Source organism: Hypomesus transpacificus, chromosome 19 (genome assembly GCF_021917145.1).
Source record: "Hypomesus transpacificus isolate Combined female chromosome 19, fHypTra1, whole genome shotgun sequence".
Classification (NCBI taxonomy): Eukaryota; Metazoa; Chordata; class Actinopteri; order Osmeriformes; family Osmeridae; genus Hypomesus; species Hypomesus transpacificus.
The window spans coordinates 9,286,527-9,314,463 of NC_061078.1; the positions used below are offsets into that span (position 1 = coordinate 9,286,527).

General features: G+C 39.9%; 1 protein-coding gene across 5 annotated transcripts in view; it reads left to right on the top strand.

The window, feature by feature from the left end:
- LOC124481802 (A disintegrin and metalloproteinase with thrombospondin motifs 7) overlaps window positions 1-27,937 on the top strand; it is a 58,421-nt gene that overhangs the window by 3,440 nt on the left and 27,044 nt on the right. The window contains exons 2-15 of one of the 5 annotated variants that reach the window (XM_047042047.1): window positions 47-109; window positions 214-414; window positions 4,409-4,589; window positions 5,673-5,869; window positions 9,526-9,609; window positions 11,170-11,294; window positions 11,934-12,083; window positions 14,294-14,437; window positions 17,509-17,653; window positions 23,350-23,442; window positions 23,657-23,802; window positions 25,515-25,684; window positions 26,270-26,403; window positions 27,700-27,820. In XM_047042047.1, coding sequence (XP_046898003.1) covers window positions 101-109; window positions 214-414; window positions 4,409-4,589; window positions 5,673-5,869; window positions 9,526-9,609; window positions 11,170-11,294; window positions 11,934-12,083; window positions 14,294-14,437; window positions 17,509-17,653; window positions 23,350-23,442; window positions 23,657-23,802; window positions 25,515-25,684; window positions 26,270-26,403; window positions 27,700-27,820 — 1,900 coding nt within the window. In that variant the 5' untranslated portion in view covers window positions 47-100. Of the gene's footprint in view, window positions 1-46; window positions 415-4,408; window positions 4,590-5,672; window positions 5,870-9,525; window positions 9,610-11,169; window positions 11,295-11,933; window positions 12,084-14,293; window positions 14,438-17,508; window positions 17,654-23,349; window positions 23,443-23,656; window positions 23,803-25,514; window positions 25,685-26,269; window positions 26,404-27,699; window positions 27,821-27,937 lie in introns of all 5 variants that reach the window. The other 4 variants (XM_047042044.1, XM_047042046.1, XM_047042045.1 and 1 more) reach the window with 4 other exon arrangements.

A 27,937-nucleotide genomic window follows, 5' to 3' on the forward strand; every position in this document is an offset into this window, starting at 1 on the left:
GATAATGACCACACATCCTTGTCCTCTCTCTCTCTCCTTCCCACAGAGAGTTTTCTGAGGGAGCTCCAGCAGTACGAAGTAGTTCATCCTTCTAGAGTGGATGCCAAAGGTCACTTCCTGTCCAACTTCCTGTTCCACCATGCTGGCCGGATACAGCGGCGGGAGGCCCCAGGGGATCTGGGAAGCTTAACGCGTGTGTTCTACCAATTGCAGCACGACGGCCACAATCTGCATTTCAACCTCACCCTTAACCCACACCTGCTGGCTCCTGGCTTTCTGACGGAACGCAGGTACGGTGGCTTGGAGGGCGCCAAAATACGTGGCCAAGGCTCCTTGCTGTGCCACCTTTCTGGAGATGTTTGGGATGAGGCGTCTGTGAAGGGGAGTGCAGCAATAAGTACCTGTAATGGCTTGGTGAGTTTATGTACTGACTGATATTGTTGTCAATTAGTGAAGAGGATGTAACCAGTTGGATGACACAAACAGGGCCTAAACGTTTTTGTCCAAACAGATGGGGATATATTTAGATATCACAGTGTTAGTCTCACGTGGATCCCCATCTGAAGCTCTGAAGTAATCAAGACACATTTATAAAACATAAATGTGAATACCTATTTGTGATGGAATTTATGCTTTTTTAAAGTGATTTTGATCCACTGTGGCATCAAAGGAAATCACCTCAAACCGTTTAATATGTATTTGATTGTGCATTCAAGTTCAAGTATTTTATTGTCAGATGCACAGAACAACACAGGGTCAGACTGGGCACTGAAATTCTTTGGACAAGACAACGCAAAGCAACTTGGCATACCATGACATAGGTGTAACCTATGTTCTGAGTACTTATGATAACAAGCCAACATATAATATAATAAACCTCCTAAATATATAAAATAATAAACCATACAGTATACTAAACCTATAAAACACATAATATCCTAAATTAACCTTATAACCTATACTAACCTAGAGACAAGTAGGGTACAATTAGTGCAATATTGCTGATTGTGCAACCAGTAGCTGAAGTGACAGTGTGTAAAGTGACTAATGTGTGTCGACAGTGTATCAATGTCCATATCAATGTTCATTCAGAAGCCTAATGGCCCTTGGAAAGAAACTGTAGTCCAGTCTGCGTGTGCAAGACCAAATGCTTCGGTATCGCCTGCCAGAAGGCAACAGGGCAAAAAGACTGAAGTGGTATGAGTGTCTTAGAATCCTGCCAGCTTTCCTGAGGCATCGTGTGAGTGGTAAGTGTCCTGTAGGGCAGGGAGCTTCCAGCCGATGATGAACTCAGCAGACCGGACCACACTACGTAGAGCCTTGCGGTCCCTGTCTGTGCAGCTCCCATACCACACTGTGATGCAACCAGTCAGTGTGCTCTGCATCTGTAGAAGTTAGTGAGGATGACTGAGTCCCTGCCAAACTTCTTCATCTCCTCAAGAAGAAGAGGTGTTTCTGGGCTGCTTTGACCACCTTGTCTGTGTGAGCAGACCAGGTGAGATCATTGCTGATGTTCACCTCGAGGAACCTGAAGCAGCTGACCTTTTCCACTTAGAATCCGTTGACATGAAGGTGTGCATGCTCCTCCTCCTGCCCCCTCCTATATAGTCCACAATCATCTCCTTAGTCTTGCTGATGTTGAGAGAGAGTTTATTGTCCTGACCCCATGATGTCAGGATATCAACCTTCTCTCTGTAGGCTGACTCCTCACTGTCAGATGAGGCCCACAATGGTTCTGTCGTCAGCAAATTTAACAAGGAGGGGGATGGGGGGGTCGTGTCCCCCCCGGGATTTCCGCTTAAGGCGGTGTGCATTGTCAGGGTGATGGCATCGTCTGTAGACCTGTTGGACCGGTGTGCAAACTGCATAGGGTCCAGAGTGGGAGCCAGCGAGGAACAGATGAATGATTTGGCTAGCCGCTCTAAACACTTCATGATGACAGAGGTCAGTGCTATCGGGCAATAGTCGTTCATGCAGGTGATCTTGGTGTTCTTGGGCACAGGCACAATGGTGGCGAGAGTTGATCTTTTTGAAGCAATGCCTCACCTCAGCTTCAGAACATTGATGGAAAGTATGATGAAAAAGGCAGCATCTTAAAATGTGTCCTGGAGCATCTCAGAGGAGATGCAGGTTTTTAAGAACATATACCGCTGCTTTGAACTTGCGATGAACTCCACTCTGTTGTTCTATTAAGGTTGGTGTCTGAAAAGTGGATTTTACTTGCTGCAAAAGCTTTAAATTATTGCATGTTTTTTTGGCAATCTCTAGAATACCTTTTATTTTTCATACACCGATTGAATGTTAAGCTATTGCATCAAACGATACACTCTAATCCCCTTTTGGTCTTCAGGACATCACCTCTGTGTGTCAAGGATGTGTTGCATCAGTTATTACTGTCAAATCATGTCCCATTGTAAAATAAGGGGCCTGTCTTTCTGTGATGCAGGTTTACAATAAAGCCTGTATATCTGTGTGAACGAGTGTGCACGTACCAGACAAAGCCTTTCATTCTGCTTCATTTAGCAACTAAAGCTCACCTCAAATTAAACGATGTACAAAGTGTGCAATTGTCTACATGGTTGCTCTTTTTATATCTCCTTCCCAATCTTATCATCAGAGGGTGATTTCAGAGTGTCAGATGAACGTGCCTCATACAGAGCAGGGGTATAAACTAACAACGTGCAATTTACTTTTCTTTTAGTCTTAATTCCATATCACATGCTATTATTATTGCTTTGTTGTGTGATTGTAGTCAATTTAGACAGTGTTTGTGCTAAGGTTATGTGTTTACTACACTCGCATATCGTTATCAGAAGGGCATTGTGAAACAATAAGAACAACTAAAACAACTCAAGCCTGCATGTTCCTGAGCCATGTTCTGACATCCATTCCTGTCAGAAGTGCACACTAAGGTTCCCTGCACCCACAGGGGATACATGTTTTAGTTCTTAAGATTAAGCTTGCCCCTCAGCTGTGAGGAACCAAGGTTGGATACTGTTTAACAGGACCTCTGGGGAAAACTGCAAAGAGATGAGAGATGGAGATGGAATTAATCCTTAAGAGGTGACTGGCATAGCATAGCATGGCACTTTGAAATAGGCTGCACCAACCAATCCTCTGTGCTCCTTATTAGTATCGGGTATGCACAGTAGAGTCACTGACATCTTTGCAAAATTCTCTTTTCATGGGGCCACTATGATGTAAAGATTTTATGATATGCCAGTAAAAGAACACTGGTACTTACACATTCAGGGGGAAAGAAAGGAAACATGAATTGTTATAATATCTGTTGCTTCATTAAGGAAATGTGACTTTTTGAATTTTCCAGTTGCGTCCCAGCCCATTCTCAAGGGTTTAAGAAAAGAAGACCAAATGAATGGTTATGATCAAATTTAATTTTGTTATATCATACTACAGCTTATCTTTGCCGCAAGGGTACTATAGCTTCTTTGTTGCGCACTGGTAGTGTAGACTAATACTTCTTATCTTCTATGCAGACAAAAGTACATGGTCTTTATTTAATCTTACAGTCATTGAGGGATTGTAAAATATTCTTCTCCCTTTGAATACATTGGAAACTCAGATCTCTTATATGGAATTCTGGATGTTTCTGGACATTTGCAAATTTAATTTTTTATCTTTACTCTTGATGCATGACTATGTTAAACATATGGTCTGCATCTCTCTGTGTCTCTGTCTCTGGCTGAGGGAATCCCTTACAGAATTGCTCCTCTCAAGGTTTCTTACATTTTTGTTGCGTTTTCCTGTGAATTTTTCCTTATCTTCTTTTAGGGTTTGAGTTGGTTTAGGTGCAATTTATTTAGGTACAGTTCCATACACCTAAATGGGCCAATGTGAAGGCCTCTGACATTGCTTGTAGTAAATGTGGTCGCCTATGTAAACATTTGTAGTTGGATATAATGACAGGTCATGGCCCTGTAATTTTATAAATGTCCAAACGGTTAGTCCAAGTAAAAAAGAAGAGTTATTCACTGTGATTATGACTCAATTTCTCTGTCCGCCTTTGGTCCCCGTGAGGCAGAGAAAATGATGCGAATAATAGTAATTTAATGAGTATAATACTGTATTCTATGGGTATTTAATACGCAGCTCTATGCATTGCCTTTTATTTCTTCTATTAATTTTAACATCTCTCCTATACTGTAGAATTTGCTAAATCATTTTTGGCCAAGCCTAAGAAGTTTGGATCCACATAAGTCTGTGTGTAATGGGCTTGATATGTTTCTCATAACAAAATATTCTGAACCCCACTGCCACCCCGTACTATGTTGTTCTCATTTCAGAGCAATCAAACCTTGCATTTCAAAATAATCTACGTTATCAATGTTCTTAGAATTTTCATTATGTCTAACAGCAACCAAATTTGATCCCCTCTTCCTCTCTGTAGACCGGACTGTTTAAGCTGACCAATGATGAATTCTTTATCCGCCCATTGGAGCAGTCCAGCGATGACTCTGGCAGGCCACAAGCCCACGTTATCTACAAACGTCATGCCTCCTCTTCCTTCAGTCAGATTGTACAGTCCTTATCTGGAGAGCAGGCTTTCAACAGTACCTGTGGTGTTAAAGGTGAAACATACACTTATGACTTCAACGTGCACCCTCGATTGGATCTCAGTCAATTGTTGTTGATCTTTCCTCTCAGTTTGGATGGCTGACCATTGGTTCCTTGGCACCAGGCAAATTCAAGCACTGCTAAAACATTTGTCAATCGATTTCTATTTACCAAGAGCAATCCTAAATGTGACTCCAGAGGCAGAAATAGGAGCTTTTTCAATCATATAACACACATTATCTTAAGGGACAGTAATTACACAGTATAACTGAGCAGGTCAAATCATGAATTCTACCTCTGCAGTACCAATCCTAGTCATGTCTGTGAATATATTTTTTAATTAACACAATCTAATTGATCCCACATGCTCCCCTGATCTCTTTGAGAATATTTGATTAGCACACACTCAATAAAAAATCACCCAGGCAGTTGGCTCAATACTTGTTCAGCTGAAAATATGACTTGACTTAATTGAGCCTGAAACGAAGAAAAACACCCACAAGGTGTGACTCTGACATTGGTAATTCAAGTAAAGCCTTTGCAGCTGGAGCTGAATGTATAAACACTATAATATACCGTAGCCTATTTCTTTGACTTACAAATTGGTTCTTGATTCTCTTGAGGAGAGAGAATAGGTCAGTTGGATTTCTTGAATATTCCACAAATGGCTTAGGATGGTTGAACTGGTTTGGAGGTTTGTCCGGTTTACATCGCATTTTGTTGGAAGAAAACAATTGTAGAAGGAATTATCCTGCTTGAGTGTAAGGGATCATTCTGGGATGAGACAGCCACCTGTCTCTTTGAGTGAGTGCATGTAGCATCTAATGGGGTGCCTAAAAGATGTTGAAGATGTTGGCATCTGTACTTATACTGTCTGGTGCTATACAGCCTTTAATCATTTTTATACACAGTTTTCTGAAGAGGGCTCAGCAGACATGTACAACACAACTTGTAAGACAGGGCTTGTGACCAGAAAATACCCTGTAGCACCCCAGACTGTACACATACATTGCATGGTCATCCAACATCTGACATCACACAATAATCTTGACTGCGCTGCTTATACATGAATGTCCCTGTTGGGGTCTTCTCCCCAGATCCAGATGGCACTTTGGAGCGTTTTGAGAGGCAACGGGAGCGCTGGGAACGGCGCCAGCGAAGGAAGAGGAAGATTCGCCAGCGCTCCATCAGCAGGGAGAAGTGGGTGGAGACTCTGGTGGTGGCTGATGCCAAGATGGTGGAGTACCATGGAAGTGGGGGCGTGGAGAGCTATATCCTGGCCATCATGAACATTGTGAGTTGCCAAGTACTTTTAGCGCTAGCCAAGTCACTATGATTGTAGTTACAAATACTTTGTAAATGAGTGTGCAACCAAGGAAGGGAAGTTTCATTAGTTTTTCACATCCAATCACGTCTTGCCTACAAAACCGATGGAGATGCCAGAAGAGGTAAATCATGATGTTTTCAGTGGTGATATTCCTGAATATTTAGTCAAGGATGATGTAAGGATTCTAATAATTGATTGGAGAGTTGGCAGCCTAGTTAATTAATCATTATTTTATAGACACCCTAATATCTCTCTCTATCTCTTTTTTTTTTCTTTCTCTCTATTTTTCTCTCTTCTCTCTCAAGTGCGAAAACGGCATGTGGAACAAAATGTCTGGTGAATCTCTGATCCCACATTATTCATATCAACTCTCCTTGTACCTATCAGAAGTCCCATTACACCTACTAAACATTCAACTATACCTTCTACAAACCTCACTGTCTATCTGAACGGTTCTTTCTGTGAGGTCACAATATGGGAAAATGTGTCCAAATGTTTGACTGGTACTGTATATATACATATTTTACCTTCATACAAATCATTCAAGATTCTACAGAAGTCACAGACTGTAAGAATTTCAACTTGACAAATTGAAGTGCCCATTTTGATGTGTGTGTGCGGGGTCATTGACTTTCCTCTCTTGCCAAAAAACATGGTTGTAGCTGTAATTTACATGTTATCAGAGCATGATTGGATATATTTCTGGCAGATCTACTTTGTCAGTAATTTGTTACACCCCATCCCCTAACAACACACACAACACACACAAGTATCCACACACACAAACACACTTGATTTGTATTGTAGCTGCCTTCCAACTGTAACCTTCATATTCCCTTTTTCTAAATGACAGCTTCCTGCCCATTCACCCTTACGTTTTACCACTTCTTGGATGGAGGCCAAGCTGAAGCCAGCTGACCTCGTCCATTGTCAGATCATTAGCTGCTTTTTCCAAAACACAGTGCGCTCGGTCTTGCCACAGCTGCTTGAATGGTCTAGCAAAGGATGCAATCTCAGGAAAGAAGACCGCAATGTCATAGTATTATGACGTTAGTTGGCTTCACAAAAAATAATACAGAAAGGAAGTAGCCTTTATCCTACCAATCCTCCCAAGATGTCTTGTTTTTCAGCCCCCTGCATCTCCCCTTTGAACTTGAAAGCTTCAAACCTGTGTTTTGGTTGGAAACTGTAGCATTTGGTTTGCAAACTCCAAACAAACAGAAATGGCATCATCTTCCTCTGGGCCAACCACTCCTCCATTGTCTAAGGATGTTGATCCAAAATGTGGAACTGTCAAAGGGGTTCACATTCTTTACAGGATGTTTGTGTCTTTGGAATGATCCTGTGGGCAAACTTAGGACCCACCTTGCAGGTTGAATACGACAGTCCTGAAAGTCAAATGAAAATGGGGTCCTCATATTTAGTCATATTATGTTTTGGTCTATAAATACAATTTTCAAGAGGTTTAAATGGGGTCATATCAACCTAAACACAGGGATACAAGTACACATGGGGAGTTACATTTATGCTCATGCAGTAGAAGTAAAATGTAAGCATAGCAGCTATAGCTATGAAAGTCTTTTCACAATACTTTTAAGCTACAAAGTTGTCAAGATGACCTGCGAATGTTGTTATAGGTCTGAATTAACCTTTATTTTGTATACAGTAAGGCTAGGAAACAATGTATTTCCAGTTAATTAAAATTATATATTTTGTATATGTGGGGGTTTTGGACGTTTGTGTAAAGGCTTTAAAAGAATATGGTGGAAAAGTTGATTTGGCACAAATGAAACCCCAGTGCTTTCTGTTCAGTTTGTACGTTTCATCTTTTAAATGGCCTTTTCTCCAGTTGAAGGCTGAGGAGTCTTAGGGATAGACAGCATGCTGATGAATGACTTCCATTATACATTGATTTGAAGCTGTGCTGGTCTCCAGTGTCTCAATGACAAAGCCACTGCACAGACAATGTGGTGTGGACACATTTACAAATCAATGAGGACAATGATTGGAATTTGACCCTGATGTTGGGGAGAATGTTGTTGAAAGTCAACGCCCATTTAAAAGTTGGTTTTCCTTTACATGGCACCCAAAGTAGAGAAAGGTTTGTGTTGTTATTTAGAAGAACCAAATAGATGTTTTTATGTATTATAAGAAGTAGTAGCATAACTTTTTTATATTATAGATTCTATAATAATTAAGTATTACATACTAATACGTACTACAGTTTAATGTAAACCTTTACTCCTAAGATTGAACAGAATTGGAACTCACAGAACCAGGACAACTTTGCTAATTGAAAGACAGAGAAATACATAAAAAACCTTATTCACAATGTTCTTCAGGGCTGAATGTTTTCTGTGCAGGGTGCTTAACCTTCTGTGGTATGACTTATTGCCTTGTGACATTATTGGTTCGTAAACTTGTGTAAAACTTTGGGGCCTTGGGGTCCCCACAGGACTTTTGTTTAAGACTGAACTCACCTTTTTTTATTTCATGTTATTTAGAAATATCCACTATATAATAGCTAAACTTGACGCTCCTCAGCCTTTTGCCTCTACAGAAAGATAAGTTAAAGAGAGCTGCCCCTGTACACTCTCCCTTGCCTCAAGGGCATACCATTAGCAGCCTCTTGTTCGCATATGTTATTCAGGCTTCAAGGTGTTCCCATTCCTCATGTGCACAACTGCCACTCTGAATATGGAACGTATTGTGTGATGGTTTGACTTCAAATACAGTAGCAAGGAGGGGCAAGGAAACATTTCTCTGATGAGTTTGGAGTTAGATAATTAACCACTTAATATGCAAGAGCTAAGCCAGGCAAGCGACAGCACATTAGCAGTCCAGGGTGTTGTAACCTCCTCGTTGAGTGAAGGGAGAGAGTACTCGGCCACTTAACGAGATTAGCTCTCTCTTCTGTTCAGCAAGGCGTCTTACCATCCATGTGTTTGTATGTCTGTGTCTATGCGTGCATGCGCATCTGTGTATATGATCACATCTCCAAAACCCTCAAGGTCTTGAAGATTCAGTTTAAGATTTTTTGTGAAGATTTGTTATTAAACAAGACTTGGTGTTCTTCAATTTTACATTTGAAAATGTCAACAGAAGTCAGGTCTTTGAATATATATATATCATATTATATAGTGTGTATATATATATATATATATATATATGTTGTTTCAAGGGGAAATTGTAAGATGTATGTGTGAGTATGTGTGTGGAAGGGGGGGGGGTCTTGGAGAAGCACTTTGTCTCCCCCCCAATCTTTAATATGACTCATCGTCATTTTGGTAAGCAGCACACTGTCTTGAATCAATAGTTTGCCTTTCAAGAGTTTGTGTAATGATATTTGTAAACCCTTCGGGTGGACTTAAATTGAATGAAGTACTTTCACTTGCAACCCATGGGATGATCTCATGAGATCCATCGATCACATTCACCCCACAGTCTGAGATAAAGCGTGTTCACTTAAGTAGCACGTCTTTTATTTACTATTTAGTATAATTTAAAACTTTAACATAGTCCTAATAAGTACTGTTCAAATTATTAGTTTTTCCTGTTAGAAAAACGTTCTCACTGTACAAATGTTATCTAATAAATTGCTCATTTTAAATATTTTGTTTTAGGTCTCTCTGATTTTTCGTGATGCCAGTATTGGCAATGCCGTCAACATTGTGGTGGTTCGTCTCATACTGCTGGAGAAGGATGAGGTAAGAGCGGTTTTCAGAAGCACGCCATGTGATCATTTTGGGCGTGGTGATCAAAGATGGAAATTGATCCAACTTGGGCTAAAAGTGATGCTCAATTTTCAGAAGCAAAACATAACTTGGTTTTCAATACACCTAAGCCTAATATTTAAAGTGAATTTACACCACATTATTTGTTTGGATGGTATAATTTTCTTACTTCTTGAGAATACAGTATAGAATACAGTATAGTCTACTTCTCATAACTATAGAGAACCTTACAATTCAAGGCTGCTTTGATAGCTTCATTGTAAATACTACAAATGAACTGGAATTAACAAATTGCAAGTTTTTCTCAGATTGGCTTTATAGTTCTCACAGAGGCAAAGAGATGGCAACATTACCATGTTCTTCTTTTGTTTCTAAAACATTGTCCGATTGACATTTCCTACTGGCTCATGTTAGAACCTTTCCATGATTAAGGTTTTGTATTTCCAAAGTCTGCAAACAGGAGATTCCTGTGCATAAACATGAACTGGTAACACTTAACTTTGTTGCGTGGGATGAAAGGCATTGCGTAATCACATCATCCACGCACCTTGTACAGTACATGGCATTGAGATGATGCTTTCATCTACCGTGACCAACATTAACTTTGGGAAGTTGAAAGACCTCAGCTGAACTCACACATACACACACACACACACACACACACACACACACACACACAGTCAGGCGACTAGCTGGCAGGAAAGAAGGCAAGTACACCTACTGGACACACAGTAAAAGTAACTAAATCCCTGCACTACCCAAAAGAGAACTTCTGAAGTTCTTTACAGACAACATTTTTTATGTTATTTTACAATTCAGTCAAAAAGAACCATACAAGTATCTGTCATTTTATTTTTTCCAGAGAGCAGTAATGCTTTCTTACAAGTGACAAAGCTCGAACAAAAAAGTAATGCCAGGTTAATAATTTAAACACTGTGTAGGCAAGTATTAATGCTAATTATATTTTGCCAGTCATTTACATTACATAACATTTACATTTAGCAGACGCTCTTATCCAGAGCAACTTACAGTAAGTACAGGGAGATTTTCACAGAGGCAAGTAGGGTGAAGTGCCTTGCCCAAGGACACAATGTCATGTGCACCGGCCGGGAATCGAACTGGCAACCGTCAGATTACTAGCCCGATGCTCTACCCGCTCAGCCACCTGACTCCCACATTACATTTACATTTAGTCATTTAGCAGACGCTCTTATCCAGAGCGACTTACAGTTAGTACAGGGACATTACCCCTGAGGCAAGTAGGGTGAAGTGCCTTGCCCAAGGACACTATGTAATTTGGCAAAGCCAGGAATCGAACCAGCGACCTTCTGATTACTAGCCCGATTCCCTAACCGCTCAGCCATCTGACTTATGCTTATACTTATGCGCTACTCTGCATTTATGCTTCATGCCCTATGAGTTATTATTCATTTCTGAAAACTAAACATGTATAAATTGTAATCTTACCACTTATCCAGTACCCAATATTTATATTTGTCATACACACTAGAAGGACATGCTTGTGCTTGACAGGAGGAACTGAAGATCACACATCATGCTGACAACAGTCTGAGTAGCTTCTGTAAGTGGCAGAAACGTCTCAACATGAAGGGAGATGAGCATCCAGTACATCATGATGTAGCTGTCCTGCTCACAAGGTACAGAGTGAATGACAGAGTGTCTTTTTAAGTAAACTTTAGCAACCTACCATTCAACTGCCCATGCACTTAATTCACCTCAAAAATGTACGTACCCTTTCTTTTTAATCTGGTTCCTTTGACCGTCAATGAGTTACAAAGTATTTCTGAAATGGACTCGAGACAATATTGAGATGATAAGATTCCCCTTTCAATATTATCCTCATACTCCCTCCTGAGCACTTCGGACAGCTGACTCTGAATCACTCTGTACCTCTCTGCAAATTGAAAACCACCTCTCATGCACACATCCTAAACTGTGAAACTCACTATCCGTTTCCATCAGAAATGTTACTTGGTCATTTTCTTTTGCTTAAAACTTACCTTTTTAATCAAGCTTTTAACTGTTCATTTAATTTTTGTCTGTTCTTATTGTTTTGTATTATGTTTTATGACTGTAATTTTTACTGTACTGTAGAACCTTGAGTGCAAGAAAGAACCATTATAAATACAATTTATAATCATTATTATAATTATTATGATCTTCTGGTGTCCTACATCTTCTTTTGTCCACCATCATTTTTTGTTCTCTATCATCTTTTGTCATCTATCCTGTTTTTGTCCTTTCTTCATCCTTTGTACTTTTTTACCCACTGACAGAAAGGACATCTGTGCAGCCATCAATAAGCCCTGCGAGACTCTGGGTCTGTCTCACGTGGCGGGCATGTGTCAGCCACATCGCAGCTGCAGCATCAGCGAGGACACGGGTCTGCCACTCTCCTTCACCATTGCCCATGAGCTGGGACACAAGTAAGATCACTTCGCTCACCTTAGAATACAGATGCACATGCACAAACACGCACACTTGCTAACTTGTACATGTTGTCACATGTACATGTGGTCATGTGGTCACATGTACATGATGTGGTCACATGTACATGTGGTGAATGGGAATGTTTCGTATCCTCTTTTCAATTGACGGACCCTGTGTTTAGTAAAATACTAAACACAAATTTCCACTGATGTCATGTGTACATAGTTAAATCATTCTTTCAGAAACCGAGTGTAGGGATCATGTTATTAAATATTGGGATATTACATTTGTGAGCTTACCAAGTGTTGTACTCTTAGTTTTTAAAGACCATTTCATATAGTATGGCATATGTTTCATGTTCCTTGAGGGTTTAAGTTGATTTAGGTACAGTTCAATAGACATTCTTAAAGCCCTCTGTAAAATTGCTTGTAAAAAGGGCTATACAAACAAAATGTTATTAGATCTAATCAATCAAATATATTTAATGCATTAAGTCTTCAGATACAAGCCAAAATGGCATGTTGCGCTATGAAATGCGCTATGAAAAACCACATTAAAACACCAAGTAAATTGGTGGGGGTGTCTTCAGATTTCAGATGTATGCAGAAATAATTTGTTTAGCAAGTTTTCCAATATGTTAAATAGCCCGTTTACTTATAAATACACATTTCTTTGATTATAGTAATGAAACAAATGCGCTTAATGTGGTTAGTGTGCATGCAGAGACACCAAGCAACAATTTTATTCAGACATTTCTGCCTATACAAGAAAAACAATTATACCACCAAAATGGCTTCATGTTATAGTCTCTAATGTGACTGTTAAAATAGATCTTTAGAACAAAACACTTGAAAAACATGTCAGTCATCTGTCAGATATTTGAAGATGTGTTTTAAAATGCATCTCCCACTCACTGTCTTGGCTTGGAAATCCAGATACTGTCAACTCAGGAATTATTGACACTATCAAAGATGAGTAAAAGTTGTCAAATGTCATAAAATGACACCTTTTTGTAATTTAGTTTAATGTCACACAAAAAATCATGGGATCAATCCAACTTTTGGTCTCATAATTATACTAACATGTTGCACTAAAAGTTCCTAAGTCCAACCAGCCAGGTGAAGTTTTTGTATAAAGAAATCCCTCAAAACAACAATTAGTCCTCTTAGTGCAGTGTAGAGTAGACAACCCAGTTTTTTTGACACACATTCCAAACACTTGTAATGTATTCCATTTAAGATAAATTTTTCACAGGAGATCTGTGGCTGAGTTATTCTTTCTGCAGCACATCATTCACTTTGGTGTGCCACAACACTGCAACAGGTGCTTTCATTTACAGAATTGCTGAATAAAATTATTTTGGATAAAGTATTAACTACTTTTTTTCTATTTTACAATAAACAATAAAGCAAGGCATACAGACCTTTTGTACAACAGCAATTAAATCTATGTTGGGAATCAATTTAATTTAGACTACTCGTATTGTATAAATCTTGTACCTAATGTATAGACTGTTTCTGAGGCTCAACTCAATTCAACTAGAAGTTATCGGAATCTGAATGGACTCTGACCTTATTATTTAGAAAGAGAGCTTGATCACTTCCAACTAAGAGCTTAGGAGCCCCCGTGTCCTGGCCTGCTATAAACCTTTGTAGATGTATTACTTGTGAGGCCCCCTTTAACGATCAATTGTAAAGGTCATGCTCCAGTGCCCATAGGGGATAATGGTGTCAGGAATGTCAGCATGAGGTTAACATCTGTCTGTGTTGATGAAATAAATCTCCTGTGTGTATGCATATGCGTGTGTGGGCGGTCCTACTGGGCCACCAAGCAAACACACGTTTTGTTAACCCATTAACTGTAAATAAGCAGTTTTATTTTGTCTATACTCTGCATGTGTTTGCACACTCTCATCATCTCTGGACATGTGTGCTTATGACAATTGAAGATTGTGATGATTGTAAACCAGGTACCCATCACCCCCTGTATGTTCGATGTATGAAATGCAAAGTGTAGCACACCCCCACTTTCCACTTTTTGACAGCATTATTTAGTAAGACAGCAGTTGTGCCATATATTCTAAACTTTTCGCAGTACATTGCACGTAGTGCCTTCATATGTGTGTTTACCCTGCAGTATCTGTCCCTTCAAGCCCATCCTTTCCCTCCTCACTGTGTCTGTGGGATGTGCTTCTTCTATGCCGCAGCTTTGGAATTCAGCATGATGGCAACGGCAATGACTGTGAGCCCATTGGGAAAAGACCTTTCGTCATGTCTCCACAGCTCCTTTATGGCACTGTCTCGCCCAGCTGGTCACTCTGTTCCCGCCAGTACATCACCCGCTTCCTAGAGTGAGTGGCCCACGCTTGTGACATCCCTGTGTGCGTGCGTGTTTGTGTGTCTCTGTCTGTCTGTCCGTCCGTGTGTCTGTCTGTCTGCCTGACTGTTCCGTCTGGGTTTGTCTCTAGCTACAGTTTTTGTGTCGAGTATTTTGGTTTGTCATGTTTTTCCTCAGTCTCATTCCCTTTTTTATCACTCTCTCTCTCTCTATCTATCTCTCTCTCTCTCCCCCTCCCCCCCTCCTTTGCTCCATCCTTCTCCACTTCTACCAGCTTGCTTTCTTTTCTATATATTCTTTGTTCACAGTCTCCAACCATGTTTCTTATCCACTCAAATTACCATTCTTTGAATTCCACTTTTATTTTTTTATTTTCCATTCCATAATGACATAAGGCTAGAGGGATCTCACATTTCTTTCTCATTTGTAATATTCTATTTAATAACTTTTTGTCTTGTGTCATGTGTTCTTAAGCTTTCCATTCTCCCATAGTTCCAATGTCCACTTCTCAGTCCTACATCTCTCTTAATATGAGCCTTTACAACTATACAGCTTTTAAGTATAATAAGGACCCACTCTAATGCCTTATATGTTGGGCTGTTAGAGACCCTTTAATACATTTTGTTGATACTCTGCTAAAAGTTGCTTCAAGCATTCTGTTCAAGTGAACAGCATAACAAATCTATTTACAGTCTTGTCTGGGAGCCAATAGTATCTTGTAGAATTCTGTCTCAGTGTTATGTTTCTGGTTGCCAGATGTAGAGCCGACAGGTTGGAATCCCCTTTCCGCCCCCTTCTCTAAAAACATTGCGCATTGGGTCTGGGTTGAATCGCCTGTCAAAGTTGCCCTAGTTCCGCAGCTCAAAGCACCATATGGAATCCATTAACCACGAGTTAGGGAAGAGGGAAGAGGAATAACACTCACTCATGGGAGTCCATACACAAAGGCCTCTTACCGCATGCATGGATGGGGGACTGTGTGCACGTACGTGTGTGTACTGTGTATGCACACATGCGTGTGTGTACAGTAAGTGTATGTGTTTTGCAAGAGCTTGCCAATTTAATCAATTATTTATCTTAACGCCTGGCCAGAAAACCCTTGGTCGCTTTCCCCTTCCAAGTGATTGGTCCCCTAGGATTTCTCATACTGTGAGAATCATGTTTCAATGATATAATCATTTGAATAGCTGTATTGGCACCAAAAGAAAAGCTGTGTTAGGAGTTTGCATCTGTTTGCTGAAAGTGAGTGAGTTAGAAATCTCAGAAAGTGTGTCTTTTGTTCTGCCTTTGTCTTGGCTGCAGTAAAGTTTGCTTGAATCCTGAATCCAAAGCTGCAGGGCAGTTTCAATATATTTTCTTTCTTTGAGTGGGTAAAAAAATAAACTTGTGTAGTTACATCTGGAAAAAACAATCAACTTCTTGTGCTGTATTGCAATTGGGTGGGACTTCAGGGACTTGTACTTGGTTTTATTAGACAGGAGAACTATGTGAAAGTTTTAAGTTTAGTTGTTCCTGGTACTGTACAACCAATTGATTTTCACCCTGTATAACTAATAACATTTGATGCCGTTACCTGCCAGAATATTAGTCACAACAAAGTGACTGTATAAAATATTGAAACTACAAACATATTTGTGTGTTGACTCTGAAGAAAAAGCCTTGATAAATTACTCTTTGACCATGTTTGACCTTTTCAGGAAAGCTTCCATTTCCAAAAGCTGCTTTCAACCTCCAGTATCCCTGTGAACCTCAATTCAGTAGACCCCATGCACAGTACAAAGTCACTCATGGAGAACAGTTTAATTGCTGTCGCATAGTGGCCAGTAGTAGGTCTCCCAATGTGTTTGATTTTTTGATTTGTGCATAAAAACTGGCCAGTGAAGTCTCACTGAGCAGGAAGTCTAGTGTATGGGTCAAAGTGAGGTGAGCAGGTGAAATAAATGTTGCCCTTTCTTAGAAAAAAACTATGCAGTTATTCTAAATAGTGCTGCCCTGAGATTAACCCATTAATCCACGTTTTGAATGGGGGAAAAATCATGTATATAGTTTTGGATTAAATTGAATGGGATTACTACAAATGTACACAGAGATTTGTTTTTATTACAATATATTAGTTATGTCTTTGCATAGTTAATTATCTGTAACTAGTGTGTGTTTTTATGTATTTCTTGTATAGTTAGGTAGCTTTAGCTGTGACAGTAATATCTTGGTAAAATGTATCTTAGATTTTACAAATGCGCTCTGCTGTGTCAGCAGTTTTGAGTATTTGACTATTTAGTGCAGCTGGACAGAGCACCTAGATTGCTTCTTCCAATTCATTTCAGCAATATGCATACTTTATCAAAGCCAACAGTCGTCTTTTAATTTCTTCAGTTCAAACCAATCTCTGTTAGATCTAGTACAGGATTCAGGTCACTGTGAACCCATTCAGTCCAGGAAGTTTTTGGAATTCACCTTGTGCTTTTGGAGAAAACCCTTTATCATACTTTCTTGATAATGACAGAAGTCAGGAAATTGATTATTTTATGCAAATGAAGTTTTAGATCGTCACTGCGTTCTTGATTAGTAGATTAAAGCTTCATCCTTCACGACAAGGTTAAATGGAAAGTATTGAGATACAAAAAAAACTGGGTTGGGGTAGGCCATGGAGGGGTGTGGAGTGTGTGAAGGCCTTGCTTAATGTGATATGTCATGGGCACTTCTGTCAAGTGTGTCACTTAGTGTTCTGTCAGCCTGTCAACGTTTTTCTAGTCATTTTCTATTCTGTCACTGTCAACACTGTCACATAGAGCTCTTCAACTCCATGACATATTAATTCATTTGAGTATTGACTGGCAAAATGCGCTTATGTCCTGAATCAGTAGATATACAGTATGTATTTATAGTATGTGTAACATAAAGTGCTTGGTGCATGATTGCATATGCATGTACCAGTGGTTTTATCCATGTGTGCCTACCATATATCTATCAGATCTATGGTTGTGTACTCATCTCTACATGTCAGACACATATTTATGTGTCTGACTTTACTTATAAAAGAGTCTGACTCCACTTTAACTGTGTATCATTGTCTCCCCTGAACAGTCGTGGTTGGGGCTGGTGTTTGGATGACCCCCCAATGAGAAATGAGCTGGCTCTTAACACCAGACCCGCTGGGGTTTTGTACGACGCTGCTCACCAGTGTCGACTGCAGTATGGCTCTGGGTCCTTGCTCTGTGACGACGTCGATGTAAGACACCCAAACACTTAAGCACCACCTTTATCTTTCTCACACAGAGAGACACACAGTACATGCACACAGTACATGCACAAGCTGCCTCTATCTGGTACACACGCAAGCTCTCTTGCTCTAACACACAACACACATACAATGTGCACTGTTTCTCCCACACAGCCTTGTGTGTCACATCCACACAATCAAATTATTTATATTTAGTCACACATACATACTGTACAAACCATCCTCACACACAAGCACACCACACCAGCACACTCACAGCTAACATAGTTTTTTCATACAACAGCCACATGTCTATTACCAGTACACCCCCTCACCCTCCACTCCTCTCATCTTCTGTCATGCATCTACAATCTTTAATGTGACGCCAATAAACCCCCCACACTTTCCCACTTATCCGCCCAAACCCTCTACTTCATCTTCCTCTCCTGCTTATCCCTTTCTCTTTGAGGATCACCAGCATACCCTTAGATCCTTAAGAGGATCCTCTGCACTCACTTTCCTCCGTTTGCTTCCACTCGTTTCAGAAACCTCTCTAGCTACCATTGCAGGAATTTGATATTTTTCACGCCACCTCAGATGCCTTTGCGCAGATTCAGTTTGCAGTTGAACATGTTTTGGGAAGTGGAGTAGGTGGTGCTAGTTCTAGGAGTGTCAGGAGGAGGCCTCAGGAGGAGGAGTGATGCATAAGAGGAGTGCCACACCTCCTACCAAATAGCCTTTTCATCATCGCATGCAATCAATGGTATCAACACCCCGAGTTGTTAAAGAAAGAACATTTGGTGCATTCAAATGCATTTCTGATTTGATTATATCAGGTAGGGGGAACCTACAATACAGTTATCAATACAGTTTTCAAAACCGGGGCTATGGCCTGAAGGCTTGGCAAAAGGCATTTTACTGACCATATGGGACGAACCATGTGTGTTTACTTAGGCTACTATTAATGGAGTGAATTGGCTGAGTTACCCACTTGCAACCTTAAAGCTAAACTCACGTCCGTCTCGCCTCAGCAAATAATATTTTGGTCTGAGGTGGAAGCAAACAGGGAAAATGTATACTTACTTATCCGGGCTGGAATGACTGTGATTTAAGATGGATTTACTGCAAGTGCCCCTGAAAAAAATAACACCATGTGTATTTGGTGCTTTGATACAGACATTTTAAACTATTAAAGCAACTGGATTGAAACGTTGTGGAGTAAGGGCGATGAGCAGGCCCAGCGCTGGGTGCTGAGCTCACAACTTGAGCTCACTGGACAAATTGGAAGTCATTTCAATGTCAGGGATGGATAGTGTTCTTTTTCTGAGATTTAACTGAACTGACTTTATTATGGGGAGTCTAGTTCCAGGATTGTGTGTGCATGAGAGAGTGTGAGGTTTTAATTATCTTAAGAAACAAACACCCTCTTGGTTGTTCACAGCTGTTCGTAACGTTTTTGAGAGACCTAATAATGGAGAAGGGGCAAGGAGAGGATGAAAAGAGAGAGTCAAGGGAGAAACAAGAGAACAAGAGACACAATGTCAACAAAGACAGCAGGAACACAGTACAATTAAGATTCTGTAGTGAGAAGAGAAAGGGGAGGTAAAAAGTCACAAAGACCCCCAAAGGAAAGACTACAAAGAAGATAAAAGAGAAATAGACATGAAGCAGGTGATGATAGAGTGTACAAGGCAGGGAGGATAAGTAACAGGAGAGCGACAAAGAGAGTGGGCAAACAGGAGAGGGAGAGAGGTGTATCACACGTCAATGCTCCAAGCCAGAGGTAGGATTGATTCCATGACAATGAATACCATTAGTTTTATAGAGAAGCCCACTCGGACAGACGCCTTTGGATAGACATCAGTCACTGCTTTGCCAAGAATTTGGTGCCAATGCCTGTAAACAAGAATGGGCAATACAATTTCCCTGAATTGCCTGTTCACGGGTATGTTGGGGCTACATTTGTCATCCCATTTGTAAATACTTTGAATGAAAATTACTTTTGAAAATCAGAGAAAGATTCCTATCAATCCATGGGCACAAACTTCACTTAATTTAATGCTTGATTAAAATACAGAGTCGAAATGTATTTAGGGTTGGGCGTTCAAGCTGGGCTGTGGTTTAAAAATAGAATGCTTAATACTTATCAATACATAAAGAGTTAGCCTTCAAAACAGTTGTAAGACTTGACATTAAGATTAAGCCTGATTGGCTAATGAGTGTTGAATATTTCAGCAGAAGATGCAAAGACATGAGTATTGTTTATGCAGATGAGGCACAACAAGAAAAAAGGTGACATTATTCAATTATGCATGTATTATTGGCATGGTATGGCTACACACAGAATTTGACCTTAAAGTATTATCACTTTTCTTTAGATGCACCTTCCTTGTAGGGTATTATTGTTAGGCTGACTGCAACAAAAAGCAGTATCACTACCAAAAGTCACTTTAGGTTACAGTCACACCCTGCCTTATCCCTAGTTATCCACCGTCAGCAGCATTTTCCGATATAACACATAATGTAACTTATATAAAACAGTTTTTTTTTTTTTGCTCTGGCCCCCTGGGAGGTATTGAATCATGCATGAGTACTGCAATCTTTGACACAGCTTTACTAAAGATAGAGGGGAAATGTCCCTCTCATGTTTAGAAAAGTTGTTCTGTGTTTGTTCCATTTACTTTTGGAATGGTGTATTTAAGTGATACACACCCAAATGGTTGTATTTGGTTTTATAACAATACATTGGTACACAATGCATTGGTGATTATGTTTTCTAGACACCATGCAGTACTCCAGATGACAAGCAACTGCGTAATGTATGACCTTCCTTTTGCCCTTTCCTGTCTCATTTTATCTCCGTAGTGACCAGCCAACTATCAGTCTCACCAAACATATTGTCATTTAAATAGAAGGGCATCAGATCCTTCACAGCTCAGTACAATTATCTATTGTTGTTTTCAGCTTCTGCAAGCCCAACAGACTTAAGTCCCCCAAGAGCCAAAGACAAAATTGAAAAACGCTCTCACAACCCTAGTCTAATCAGAAATGACAATATGGTCACCGGTTGTTTGCTCCAAATGTCACCACCTGAAAGCTACAACAGCCGCCTGAGAGCAACAAAAGACCAAGTTCCACATCTCAGATAATCTCCCAGCTGCTGCCTCTGATAAACTCGAAACTGACCTTTGGGCTCTTATTGCCATCTCAACGCACATACATTGCTAATTGAGGAAATAATTTAAGTTGTTCAATATGTACTACGTTTTCAACCAATATCCAAAGTGAAACTCAGCAAAGTTTGAGATTATTGACATAATCTTCTCGCCCTCAGCCCCTAATTATCCAGATTTGCACTTTGGGTTTAATAGCATCTGGTTTTCAGTAATATAAGGTGATTAAGAGGTTCATTTTCAATCATATAATCCATAATCATTCTTCATAGTTACAACAGTGTGTCCCCCTTAGTAACACATAATATATATTATATAATATACAGTGCCCTCCAAAAGTATTGGAACAGTGAGGCCAATTCCTTTATTTTTGCTGTAGACTGAAAACATTTGGGCTTGACATCAAACGATGAATGTGAAACCAGAGATCAACGTTTCAGCTTTTATTTCCAGGTATTTACATCAGGATCTGATGCACAAATTAGAAAATATCACCTTTTTGTTCGAACCCACCCATTTGTCACGTGAGCAAAAGTATTGGAACATGTGACTAACAGGTGTGTTTTGTTGCCCAGGTGTGTCCTATTACATACATTATTCAATCAATAAATACCACTGAATGTCTACACTCAGGTTCAGATTGGGTAAGATAGGTTTTGTCTATGCAGACTGTATTCAGAGGTGAAAACAACATGAAAACCAGAGCGCTGTCTTTGGGTGAAAAACAAGCAATTGTGAGTCTTAGAGAAGATGGAAAATCAATCAGAGCCATTGCAGAAACATTGGCCATAGCCAGTACAACCATTTGGAATGTCCTGAAGAAGAAGAAAACTACTGGTGTACTAAGTAACAGACGTCAAACAGGTAGACCAAGGAAAACATCAGCAGTTGATGACAGAAACATTGTGAGAGCTGTAAAGAAAGACCCTAAAACAACTGTTAGTGAGATCAGCAACAACCTCCAGATGGCAGGAGTGAAGGTATCACTATCTACTGTTCGCAGAAGACTTCATGAACAAAGGTACAAGGGCTACACCAGAAGATGCAAACCACTCATTAGCAAGAAGAATAGGAAGGCCAGGCTGGAATTTGCCAAAAAGTACAGAGATGAACCTCAAAAATTCTGGGACAAAGTTTTATGGACTGATGAGACAAAGATTAACTTTTACCAAAGTGATGGAAAGGCTAAAATTTGGAGAAAGAAAGGAACTGCTCATGATCCCAAACACACAAGCTCATCTGTGAAACACGGTGGAGGTAATGTCATGGCTTGGGCTTGCATGGCTTCTTCTGGGACGGGCTCATTAATCTTCATTGAGGATGTAACACATGATGGCAGCAGCAAAATGAACTCGGAAGTCTACAGAAACATTTTGTCTGCCAATTTAAGGAAAGATGCAACCAAACTGATTGGCAGAGCCTTCATCATGCAGCAAGATAACGACCCAAAACACACTGCCAAAACAACAAAGGAGTTCATCAGGGGCAAGAAATGGAAGGTATTAGACTGGCCAAGTCAATCTCCAGACTTAAACCCTATAGAGCATGCATTTTACCTGCTTAAGAGGAGACTGAAGGGAGGAACCCCACAAAACAAACAACAACTGAAAGAGGCTGCAGTGAAAGCCTGGGAAAGCATCAAAAAGGAAGAATGCAAAAGTTTGGTGACGTCAATGGGTCACAGACTTGCTGCAGTTATTGAAAGCAAAGGATTTGCAACTAAATATTAAGTCTTATTCACTTAAATATGTTTTAAGTATATCTGTTCCAATACTTTTGATCACATGACAAATGGGTGGATTCAAACAAAATGTGATATTTTCTTAGTTGTGCATCAGATCCTGATGTAAATACCTGGAAATAAAAGCTGAAACGTTGATCTCTGGTCTCACGTTCATTATTTGATGTCAAGCCCAAATGTTTTCAGTCTACAGCAAAAATAAAGGAATTCGCCTCACTGTTCCAATACTTTTGGAGGGCACTGTAGCTCTTTCTCAGCATTATGTATACCAAACACAATGATTATCAAACCCTGCAACACCCACGTTTTCTGAAATGCTCCTTTGACTGCAGTGCTGAGCACAAGCATACATGAAGGCATCATCAGCATGCATCAAGGGAAATATGAGATAATCTTGACTCTCCAGGGTACCATTTGGTGGACATTTGCAGTAAATGCTCAGATGTGGCCATTTCTCCTTCCATTGAGAAAGTATATAAAAGTAATCCTAACGTCAAATCTTTAATTTTCTATCTCTAATCCGTTGCTGAGCTAAACCCGTAAGGAAAAAGCTGTATTAATAACAGTAAATATTTGCTGCATAGGTCATTGCAGTATTTTATTGGTGAATGTAATCTTTATAAATGTTTTATGCAATTCGTGCGCATACATAAACATATTTTATGTCCACTCCAAGTACTAAATAATGTCCATTCTGACTACTGTAAAATAAAAAAAACATGTAGGTTTTAGATGGTTCACACATAAGGAGAGTCATCTGTAATTGATAGGCAATTGCTCTCCTTCTATAGAACATCTGCAGTACATTGTGGTGCACCGTGGGGACAACCTGCCACTCCAAGCTGGATGGGGCAGTGGATGGGACCAGGTGTGGGGAGGACAAGGTGAGAAGCATTCTGTAGAAACTAAATCTAATTGTCTTTTTACTCGGAACTCCTTTACCTATTGATACTCCTTGATCAAGTATAATAACTACTACATAACCATAATCCAAGGAATCACATCATACTTGTACCCCTACTGCAGTTGTAGTGCTTGCGACACAAATAACATGGTGATTTATTAGCTCTATGTAATAACGCAGTGTGTTTCCCTCAGTGGTGTTTCGATGGAGAGTGTGTGGCAGCAGGTTCCCAGCCAGAACATGTCAACGGAGGCTGGGCGCCATGGAGTGAGTGGACATCCTGTTCTAGAACCTGCGGGGCCGGAGTGCAGAACGCCCAGAGAGACTGTGTCAACCCTGTGTAAGGTTTTTGACAACCCTAAAATATGTTTCAATTTTTTTTTCATATACATGGAGATGGACATTACATTTACATTTAGCAGACGCTCTTATCCAGAGCGACTTACAGTAAATACAGGGAGGCAAGTAGGGTGAAGTGCCTTGCCCAAGGACACAACGTCATTTGGCGTGGCAGGGAATCGATCCGGCAACCTTCTGATTACTAGCCCGACTCCCTCACCGCTCAGCCATCAGACATCTGACTCCCGACATGAATCTGATACAGATTTCTCCTCAGAACTCTTGGACAGACAGTAGAATGGCTTTGACTATTGTCACGGGGGTCACGTACAAATGAAGCAGAGTTTCTTTTGAACTTAAGAGACAATTTTAGACTGCCCATCTTACTGCATGGGTGCACTTCTATGGTTACATCTTACTTCAGCTCAGTTTTTCCCTATAGAACAAGAAGAATCTGAATCAAAAGGGATTTTATTCGCCATGAATGTTTGCACAAACAAGGAATTTACTTTGGCAGAGAGGTGCATGCATTAAACATAAAGGAATATTGAAACTTAAATATGTGGACTAACTATACAAAAGGAGCAAAGTCTAGCTAATACTAGGGGGGTCTAGCTAATACTAAGGGGAATAAAATATAAAATATAAGTAGCCATAATTTACAATCTAACCTAAAAATACAGAGAGTGCAAGAGAACAATGGTGCAAATTGCAATGTAAGCCATAATACTACCTCCGTAAAAGTATTATTTCTCACGGTATTGTAACCAACTTTGGAACTGTAAATGGTGAGACCGTGTGTTGGAACTGTAAAAGGGGAGAACTATTCCAATGCCATTTCTGGATGCTCAGACAATAAGAAATACTTTATCATATTTTGAAAATGTGCAGTGAAATTGATACTTTAGAAGAAATAAAATCATCACCTCAGTCTCAGTAATATCTAGCTTTCGGTAGTGCCAGAATGATGCCTGTTGTCTCCAAGGTTATGGAAAATCATTTAATTTAGGTGAAACCTAAAGGATAGGACCTAAACCGTAGGAAACCTAAACCTACACCCAAATGACTGTCATCCTCTTAGAGGACAAGCCATTTTGTATTGATGGCAAGCAAGCAAGGCATCTGTATTAGGACTTAATATTGGTTTCCTGTCCAGAGGGAAAAGGGGGGAGCCAATTCATATCGTTTTCCATTTCCTCTGAAGTGTGCGAGTGGGGAGAGGGTGGAGGTGGGACAGCTGTAACTGTCATATCCTTTGGTGGATGCAAAAGAATCACAGAAATATGTTTAAACCATGTCGAAATGTACTAAATATACCCCTCCGTATTCCATTACCCTGATTTTAAAACCTCTCATATAAATGTTGATTGTTAAGTTATGGACTCACTTGGAAACAACTTGAAAGGTATTAGTATTCAAAGATGTGAAGATATGTACTGATGGCAACTGTAGTTGCAAGCTTTAGCACTGTGCTAAACGTTCAACTGTGTCAGTTATGTAATGTCTCACATGGCCTATTATCATATTTGGTATGATAAAATCCAATGTGTTTGTTCTTAGTTACTTTGGGATAATGAAGTGTTTTCAAAAGGGAATTGTGATATTGTGTTTTTCTGAAGCCACAAAGAACTTCTTTAACATATCAGAGCAACTATAAGTATTTTATTGGATTGAAAAAAGTCTGTTTGTTTTTCCTTCTGTCTGATCTTCTAGGCCAAAATATGGAGGGAAATACTGTGTGGGTGAGCGTCGGAGGTACAGGATTTGTAACAGTGCTCCGTGTCCTCCTGGACAGCCCACGTTCAGGCACAACCAATGCAGCCACTTTAACACAATGCCTTACAAAGGCAAGTTCTACAAATGGGTGCAAGTCAACAACAAAGGTGAGTGTTACCTTGGGACAGACCTTGGCGTGTACACCAATCAGCCATAGCATTATGACCACTTATGACAGGTGAATAGAATTGATCATCTAGTTATCATGGCACCTTTCAGTGGTGCCAAATTAGGCATGGAAGTGAACATTTTATCTTCAAAGTTGATGTTTTAGTAGCAGGAAAAATGCAAGTGTAAGGATTTGAGGGACTTTGACAAGGGTCAAATTCTGATGGCTAGACGACTGGGTCAGAGCATCTCCAAAACTGCAGCTCTTGTGGGGTGTTCCTGGTCTGCAGTGGTCAGTACCTATCAAAAGTGGTCCAAAGAAGGAAATCAGTGAATAAGTGGACTCCAAATTCCACAGATTTCAATCCAGTTGATAAATACCACAGCACACCTTCAGAGGTCTAGTGGAGTACATGCCTCGACAGATCAGGGCTGTGTTGGCGGCAAAAGGGGGACCTACACACACACAACAACAAATTGTCACATTTTAAGATACATTGCCATTGATACTTAAATAAAATGTGTGATGTTTTTGTTATCCGTTGGTCTTGTTTAGAGACTCTTTTATTGTCTACGTTTGTCAGTGAACCCTTGTGAGCTACACTGCCGTCCTCTGAATGAGTACTTCTCTGAAAAGATGCTGGACGCAGTTATTGATGGAACCAAGTGCTTGGAAGGCAGCACAAGTCGAGACATGTGCATTAATGGTATCTGTAAGGTAATTACTGATTTAATTTGATTTCACCTCTAGTATCTTACCTACACTGTGCATGTATTACAATTTCCCTCATCAATCGCCAGGTTGGAACCAGGGTCACTGCTGTTTGTTTTCAAGGTTATCCTGTTGACTCAGTAATCTTATTCTATCATGGTGCTCAGGAACTGCATTGGATATGTGCATTTTTTGTGTAGTCTGCTTCTTGTTGTGTCATTGTAAAATTGCACTACATGTTTCGCACACTGTATGAAGATACTTTTGTTAGTTGAAAGACTAACAAAGGGTCTCGCACATGCTGCACCATCCTTAACTGTTATATGGAAATCAATGTTGCAAAGGTGTCCTGACTTGACACAGATGTAACAATATTCATATTTCCCATGATGGTTTAGTCTGGTTGTTTGAAGCACAAGGAAAGGAGGTTTGTTATCTTAGCTTCAGTTGAGCAGCTCAGTTGGCTTAGTTGTTATGGTTTTGGCTACACGTTTGTAGACTTTAGACAAGTTAGTGCAGAATTTATGTTACGATCCGTCATCCTTTATCGTCCATTTATGTGTTCTTCCTGGCTCAGACTGATTTATTTAGACAAGTTACTCCCAGATATGATCTAAGGAATGGAAGACTAACATAGTTCTACTGCAAGTTCACTTGGAAAAACCAATTAACTGTAGTTACCAAAAAGAATGAGAACTTGCTTCTAAGATTTCATCTTAAAGTTAGTGAGATTGTCCTAGTTGAAGGGTTTAGACATTGACTCTTTAACTTTTATGAAGCAAGAGGGGAAACAATGTGGCCTTAGTTCAACTTCTTTGAAATTATGTAAATGTTTGACAAATATGATTTTAATGTATTATAATTGTTGCTTTTCAACCAGACTATGCTCATTGATGTATCTTGTACTTTCAACAGCATACATTTTCTATGGTCTAACTTTTTAACTAACTTGGGAGATGATTATAAAAATAGCTGTTTGTATGCTGTTAGCATGCTTTTCTAGCAGGTTTCAAATGTTATTTATACAAAAATTATGAATGTGTTTTGGAAAGCTTGTGTTAGTAGTTTATATAGATCTGTTCTTAGGTGAATCTGACTCTAATGGCTTTCAGAAAATTGAAAGTGTAAAACATTCCTCAGTCTCTGGTGAACCTATACAGATGAACATGAAAGTACAAATCATAGCATTTGCACATTGTTATCATACTACACTGTATCCTCCTTGAAGACAGGCTGTCAATATTCAATGCTCGCTGCAATTAGTATACCCAGAGTATGCATGTTTGGGTTTGTGTGTTACAGAATGTGGGCTGTGACTATGAAATTGACTCCAATGCTGTGGAGGATCGCTGTGGGATATGCAATGGCAATGGTTCTACTTGTGAGACAGTGAAGAAGACTTTTGAGGAGAGCGAAGGACTTGGTAAGGCAGCACACTGTCTTCAACCACTGATCAGTTTTAACCTTTGAAAAGTTCAAACTAAGGGCAAATACTATTTGCAGAGGATGACTCCAACTGAGAGATTCTAATAGATTACTA